Source organism: Mesitornis unicolor, unplaced genomic scaffold (assembly GCF_000695765.1).
Source record: "Mesitornis unicolor isolate BGI_N332 unplaced genomic scaffold, ASM69576v1 scaffold45688, whole genome shotgun sequence".
NCBI lineage: Eukaryota > Metazoa > Chordata > Aves > Mesitornithiformes > Mesitornithidae > Mesitornis > Mesitornis unicolor.
Window position 1 is genome coordinate 270 of NW_010200642.1, and position 7,943 is coordinate 8,212.

A 7,943-nucleotide genomic window follows, 5' to 3' on the forward strand; every position below is an offset into this window, starting at 1 on the left:
GGACCCTGCCGCTGCTGCTGGTCCGTGGAGGAGCTGGAGGTGCTAGTGAAGCCCCGGCCCCCGTAATCGCGAAGGTCCTTCCAAACCCTGCAGGTGCGCATAGCATACAGGACTTGGTTTATTTTAGAATAAACCAGAATTGCGAGTGAATTTAGAACAAGCCTGAGCAATCTCAGAAACATTGATAAGGGAGAGCGTGGTTGTCAGACAAAAAAGTTGGTGTAGGATTGACTGTGCTCCAGCTGTTCCTTGTCACAGGGTTTGCAACATCTGGAATCAGGGTGTGCCTGCCCTTCGTTACCTGCTCAGTGACAGCTACGAAATGTTTGGTTATGGGCTGGGAAAATACTATGAAAATGTGTTCTTCAGAGCTACTTTGAATCTGCTGCAAAAAAATGTTGCTGATGCTGAGAGAATATGGTTACTTCATTGCTGAACAGAAACACTAGAGCTAAAATGTTATCATTTGATGAAGAGAGGCTAGGGTTGGTTTTTTTTAAAAAAAAAGGTAGATGGATTAAAGTGCACATTACTCACCAAGTATTACTTTGTAGCAATTCATTTATTATTGTAATAGCAGAAGTTGCAGAAGCCCTCCCCCTCCCTTTCTCCCCACTTCTTAAAGTTCTGAGTATATGTATTTATTTATTGCATTGCTGTTAAAGTCATCCATTCCTTCAAGTGGATTTTTGGTTTTCATGTGAGTATTAGGAGTGCTTGCCCAACAGATGTGAGTTTTACTCTTGATTTCTCTGTGGGCTTTTGGTAATTTGCATAGTGTTGCCTCTGCAGGGGAGGAATACTGGTGTTGACTTTTACTGTAGTGTTCTGAAATCTGCTGATGAAAGCGTAAGAACTGAGTTTTCTTGTAGCCACATTTCAGCCTGCACTAACTGGCTTCAGCTGCTGAGGCAGCTCGGGTTTTCTTCCATTTTTATGTGGTGACATAATGAAATTTTAAATTGTTGTGTAGTCTCTACTACTGCAACAGATTCTGTATTTTACTCTAAAGTAGAAGTGAAGCGGAATCATTTTCAAAGCTGTTTCCCACTGAAAAAATAAGACATATGCACCTTTTATTGGATATTTGCTACAGATAATTCTCTACTTCAAGTTTTGACCAAACTGTCTGTATTTCCTTTGATTTCAGTGGGCACGTTTTTTTAGTGCAGTTCAAACCTTAACACAGCTTGTGAATTAAGTCTACAGAGTGATTTGTGAAGGGTTAACTTTTGGAGGACTGAGGATTTAAAATCCCATTTTGTTAAGAAGGGAACTAATCACTTCCATATCCATTTGAGAGTTGTGCTTGTTTCCGTAACTTTTGCATTACTGTGTTCTTAGACTACTGGAAAAGTAGCTTCGTTCTGATTTAGAGGGTTTTTTGATTCCTTTTGAATCAGCAGTCAGCCACAGTGAGGACTAATCTTAATGGTACTGATCTTAACAAAAGGATGGGCAGGGAGTTTATATGTAAACATGGGCTTGTGCTGGCTGTTTTTAACCATACTGCCAGTTGTATTTACCTGTTGGAGGCAAATCCAACACAGTAATGTGTTGAACTGAGCTAAAAAGGGTTTGGGGATCACTGTAGATGTAAAAGATGTCATAAGTAAAATGCATTTTATCCTGTTGGAGAAGCTGCAAGCAAAATGAAATGTCATGCTGCAACAGAAATATTAACAGAATTCTGTGTTGTGCTGTAGTGTCTTTTAGATCCCTCATATCAACTCTTTGTTAAACTTCTGTCTGAGTCTGTGACAGTCACTTATTTATGCCGAGTTATCAAAACTTTGTATTTATGTGCAGCAGTCTCTCTACTTGCACTCTCTAGTGTATCTAAGTGTAAATATATTTGAATGAGTTTAAAAACAAAGAATACAGATCAACCTGAGCAAAGATTGTTGTTCGATTTATTCTTCTATGGATAATAATGTTTCTAGCATTCACCTTTCTCTGAAAACCCAGAGTTCACAAAAGAAGAGTATAAATAAGAGTGAGTTAGGAAGTGATCTTGTTTGACGTGACAAATACTTGAGCAGTGAGTCCATACTTGTTTAATGTTCCATTCAAGGGAAGCTGTGAAAGAAAATGGATGAAACTATCACTTTATGTGGTCAAGCAGGTACTTGCAATTTTACCACCAATGTGAAAGCCGCTTGCTTTGTGTCATTAATTTCTTTGGTCTTAGTTAACACTTGCGTACTTGTGAATTACTGCTATGAGAGAACACCCGAGTGACCAAATCCAGAAAGAGTAAAGTTTTCAACATTTTTTGCTAGCAGTATTGCTATGATTTATGTGATAAATGTTATGTTAAAAAGGTTTTAAATTAATTTAAATTTTAAATTAGTTCTGTCTGGTGCAGTCAAAGTTTAGGAAAGTCAAGTTCAGTACACCAAGACTTACTTGATGTGTCACTCATTGATCTCCAAGTGCTCCCTTCAGTATCAAGTGGAAACATTCCCCAGTCATCTGCACTGTGGTGTGAAGGAGTTGTTTTAAATTTATAAATATTTATGTCTATAGTTTTGATTTCAATGCATAGATTACATGGAGAAGTTTGTCATTAGTTGTATTTTCTGTCACCAGGCGGATGCCTCTGGCAGTCTTGTATAGACCGCAAAACAGACTGCATGGATGAGCTAAAAATACACAAGGCTCTATTTTTGTTATTGATTATGTGTGGTTCTAGAAAAACCTTTAATGCAGTTGATTTTTAAAGCTATTCAAAAACAGTAGCGTCTGATTATCTCTATTGGGATAAATATAAAATAATTTGGTCTCCTTCATGATTTTTAAAGGCTGGAGAGTTCTTAAGAAAATGGCTGCTTGAATTTAGGAGGCATTGATCTAAACCCCAATGCTACATATTTATATAGTACTGCTCATATTATTTTAAGCACATGGTAGTTCTGCACAAAATTATCTCAATTGTTGGAAGAGTTGCACTTTTTTATTTTCTTCTTTTTTTAATGACTGCAGTATTAAAATCTGTTTTCTCACTGTAGCAACCGTACTTTGGGGACCAGATTTTCAGTGAAGCAGCAGTGCTGTGTGTCATGCTATGTAAGGCCATCCAAGGGCACTGTATGTTGGCTTTTAAAAGAAAATATTGTACTTTAAAAGAGTACATAATCAGTTTCTTCCCTGTTTTCAAAGATTTAAAGAGCATTGCCTTGAAAGTGCCTCTAGACTGTGCCATCTCTGCAGTTGTTCTAGTGTACAGCTAATGTCAGTGCTCATGGCTGCTGTACCCTGAGACTAAAGCAAATGCAAACTGAACGGGGTGAGAGGGATTAAGTTTTGTTTAATTTTTGCCCTAAAACTTACACGATCGCAGCTGATAAGGCTGCATTGCTAGGATAAAATTCTCTTAAATAATGATGCATTTTTGCAATGGTGTTTCAAGTTCTCACAGATGGTGTAGTAAATACTGAATCCTACAGAATGCAAAGGAGTGCACTGATTTATATGAGTACCTGATTCTTTCCTTGCTTTTTCTCTGTATTCTGAGCAGTAATGTATGGAGTATCCATTCCTGGTGTCATGGAGCACTTTTTTTTGTCTTAGTCTTAATTTGCTTTATGATCCTCCAAATTTTTCGGTCTATTTCTGTTTTCAGACACATGCTACAACAGTAATGATTCATAATGTGGGTTTTTCCCAAGGAACCCATCTTGCTGAGCTAACTAAAGTAAATGCAAGGGATCTTTTCTCACGTCTTTGTGTCAGAGTTGGTCTCACTCACCCATCTGTGAGAACGGCAAATCATACACCAGTGAGTGAATGAAATTAAACAGGTGCAGACTTAGAAGCAGAACCTAATACGACGTTGGCAGAGACACAGCTTCGTGTTGTAGTTATATGATGCTTCCCTGCTGCTACTGTGTGATGTCAGTAAAACTGAATACCCAATGTGTTTTGTCACCATCTATTCTTTTTTTTTTAGTGAAACAAGAGCTTTCATAGAACATAATTTTTAAAGAAAGTGTCTTTTGAGATCTTCTGAGAAATGTTAAATGCGTATCACTCTCATGTTCACAGGTTACTTCAATGAACACTTTTGTTTGAAGACATAGGGCAGCAATCCACTACCAGTAAATTCGTACCATGGTCTATGTTTGATATAAAAGACCCTGATGAGTATATGTAGGGCAGGTGCAAAGAGAATTCATACGATCATCTCCTATGTAAATAGACAAGGAGGCTCAAGACAGATTGCTGCATGGAGAATATGTTTAACAACTCTGCTAACCTGATTTTGAATGCTCTGTGAGAGTTTTTGGTGGTTTTCTAAGTCAGACATCACGTTAGCCAAGTCAGGAAGCTGGCCACCTTGTTTCTTTGCCAAAAAAAGTTCCATTTGTGAAGATTATGAACGTTCATTTTAAGTGACGGTCAACTGATGTAGCTCCAGTTCGTCCTTGTAGGCCTGTTACCATAGTCCTACCTGTTGATTTTGTTTGTAGAGTGCCTGAATTTTGATTATTTGATTTAAATTGTTCATATGTTCTATTACAGCATGTAACATAAGACATAAATAGAAAAACAAATCCACTAGTATGTTGTGATACATTGGACATGCTTCCTGCATCAGAAGTCAATGGATGATGTTGAGATCTGTTTGTTCAATTGGAAAAGCAGGTATGGTGGCAATGTTATGCGTTTAGACTTCTGCATTAATAAGAACAAGGATAACAATAAAAGTCTGAAGATTCTTGGGCACTTGATTAGGGGCCCAGTCTTGGACATTTGAGATGATGTCTGGTACAGATGGACACTCTCCAGGGGACGAGTGTGTGTGTGCTTTTTATGATCGTACTCTATGAAAAAGTGGTAAAATGCTTTTCTTTAGATTTCGCTTTGAAATTTATAAGTCTGTAAGGCCTCTTGGAACATCCTTTCCCAGTGTGTCAGTCAAGTTCAAGTACTCATGGCTTTTGCTTTACATTAGAATGTAAGTGTCAAATCATTCTAGCTCGGAAATCCCTGCTGCGTCAGATAAGCTTCAAAGTTCGCATCGTGGTTTATTAAAAACAAAGAAAGAGCTTTAAATCACAAAATGAAACTAAAAAAAAAAAGTCCATGGGTGGCCCAAACACTTTTCCTTCAAATGCTGCCTTGCTTATTGACACAGATTTATTGTTATCTTGGAACGTCGGACATGCTGGGAAATACTTTAGAATTGAATTCACGCTTGAAAGTTTCCTTTCAGTAGGATTTCTTTGTTTTGTTATGTGACTGTTGGAAGATTGATTTTTACTGTTTAAAAAACAATTATTGAAATTGTTTTCTAAGAAGGTAAATGTTTAAACAGAATTGTCACTGGTCTGGTATATTCATCTCCTCTGAAATAAATTCGACATATCTAGACCTTTCTTTAGCAGGTTTTTCAAACTTCATGCAGTACCTTCCAAAAATCACTCTTGGCCAGTTTAACAGTGCAGTTCACTGCAAGTATCCATGTAGTATCTGGCTTGAAGACCTATCAAAGGTTCTCAACTCTTTAACTTGCAGTGACTCTAATACTAATATTCTTTTGGGAGGGTGGGCGTATAATTCCAGAGTTCCTTTTAGGACACAGACTGTCTCAGGGAGCCTGTGATGTATGATGAATGATTGTGCTGTGAACGTTGCAGAGGGATAATTCAAATTACAGAAATGCAAGAAGTGGGTAGATCAAGACTACTCTTTGTATTACAGCAAGTATTTATACCAACTGTTTTGTTGTAATACACCTTAAACAGATCAATGTTTAACTTGAACGGGTGTAAGCATTTGGTTTTGAAATTGAAAACTCTGTATTCATTCTCAGTGGTAAATCTTCTCCTTTTTCTTTCAGATTACTCTTTACATCAGTAGAAATGGACAGCAGCAGTTTCATTCAGTTTGATGTGCCCGAGTACAGCAACACTGTTCTGAGCCAGTTAAATGAACTCCGCTTGCAAGGAAAGCTGTGCGACATAATTGTGCACATTCAGGGTCAGCCATTTCGAGCCCATAAAGCTGTCTTAGCTGCCAGTTCTCCATATTTCCGTGACCATTCAGCATTAAGCACCATGAGTGGCTTATCAATATCAGTCATTAAAAATCCCAATGTTTTTGAACAGTTGCTTTCTTTTTGTTACACTGGAAGGATGTCTTTACAGCTGAAGGATGTTGTTAGTTTTCTCACTGCAGCTAGCTTTCTACAAATGCAATGTGTCATTGATAAATGCACACAGATACTGGAGAGTATTCATTCAAAGATCAGTGTTGGTGACGTTGACTCTGTCACTATTGGTGCTGAAGAAAATGCAGAGAATCGCAATGGAGTTAAAGACAGCAGCTACTTTGCCAATCCTATTGAGATATCTCCCCCCTGTTGCTCTCAGGTGCGACAGTCAACAGCAGGCAGCGATCTTAGGATGGAAACTACTCCAGGCAAAACTCTACGTGGTCGTCTGCAAGAAGAAGGGCATTCAGATCGTGGAAGCAGTGGGAGTATCTCTGAATATGAGGTTCAGATTGAAGGTGATCATGAGCAAGGAGACGTGATAGTAAGAGAAAGTCAGATTGCCGAGGTGAAAGTTAAGATGGAGAAGTCCGACAGGCCAAGCTGTTCTGATAGCTCTTCCCTTGGTGATGATGGATACCACACCGAAATGGTGGATGGAGAGCAGGTAGTGGCAGTAAATGTTGGTTCCTATGGGTCTGTCTTGCAACACGTTTATTCGTTTACCCATGCCTCATCGCAGGCTGCAGGTGTGTCCGAAACCTTTGGAAGCCTGAGCAATACGAGTCCTTCAAGGTCAATGCTGAGCTGTTTCAGAGGTGGTCGTGCACGCCAAAAACGGGTATCTGCAGGTCACTTGCATAGTGATGTTCAGGGCTTGGTGCAAGGGGCTGACAGTGAATCCACAGTGAGTAACCCAGGATATGAGAATAGTCCACGGGAAAGAAATGCAAGAGCTCACTGGTATCCATACAATGAAAGGCTGATTTGCATTTACTGTGGAAAGTCTTTCAACCAGAAAGGGAGCCTCGATCGACACATGCGGTTGCACATGGGAATCACTCCCTTTGTGTGCAAGTTTTGTGGGAAGAAATACACCCGCAAGGACCAACTTGAGTATCATATTCGTGGTCACACAGATGACAAGCCCTTCCGCTGTGAGATCTGTGGAAAATGTTTTCCGTTCCAGGGTACACTAAACCAGCATTTGCGAAAAAATCACCCTGGGGTAACAGAAGTAAGAAACAGGGTAGAGTCTCCAGACAGAACAGAAGTGTTTGTGGAACAGAAAGTAGATACTGATGCTTCAGCTTCTGAAGCTATGGATTCTAGTATGGAAATTCATGCAATGTCTAACACATCTGATTAAAATATTACATTCTAAATGCAACACAAACAAGCACATTACTAATGTATTTTTTACATCTTTTATTCTTTTAGTAATCTTCAGTACAAGTATAACAGCCTTTTACTTTTCCTGACCTTCTGGAAATCAGTTTGAAATGGTTTCTGGAGAAGACTACATATGTGTTTTTCATTTTGAAGGAGGCTGGGTTATTTGGTTTTGGTTTTGTTTTTGGTTTTGTTTTTGGTTTTGTTTCGTTTTTGTTTTTTTTTTAAACTTTTGAAGGTGTTCAAAATGTGAAAGACAGGTGCTGGGGAAAGAATAGGAAGAGTCTGCTGAAGGGTTGATCTGGCAAGACACAGATTCCAGTGGAGAAAGATATGAGAATAAGGTTGGTGGCTCTGCTGGATGCACCAAGAAGCTGTAATCTCCCTTACTTTATTTCCTAAATCCTGTTGCTGGTAATGAGTTATGCAGCAGTGGGGAGAGAGAGTATTATAGCTTGGATTCTCTCTGTGTGTCATGATGAAATCTGTTTGCTTTTACTAACTGTTTTTGGTAGTTAATCTGTTATATATATAAATTTGCTTTATATATATA

General features: G+C 38.7%; 1 protein-coding gene across 1 annotated transcript; it reads left to right on the top strand.

Moving 5' to 3' along the window:
* Window positions 1–4,606: 4,606 nt before the first annotated feature.
* On the top strand, window positions 4,607–7,554 carry ZBTB34 (zinc finger and BTB domain containing 34). Its single transcript, XM_010189819.1, has 2 exons — window positions 4,607–4,647; window positions 5,846–7,554. The coding sequence occupies exons 1-2, from the start codon at window positions 4,607–4,609 to the stop codon at window positions 7,365–7,367; spliced, it is 1,563 nt and encodes a 520-aa protein (XP_010188121.1). The 3' UTR covers window positions 7,368–7,554.
* Window positions 7,555–7,943: the final 389 nt, after the last annotated feature.

Excerpts from the sequence above, each read along its gene's own strand:
- ZBTB34 (XM_010189819.1), top strand. The coding sequence starts at position 4,607 with ATGGATGATGTTGAGATCTGTTTGTTCAATTGGAAAAGCAG. Across the intron at positions 4,648-5,845 it reads TTGTTCAATTGGAAAAGCAG|ATTACTCTTTACATCAGTAG; the intron begins GTATGGTGGCAA and ends TTTTTCTTTCAG.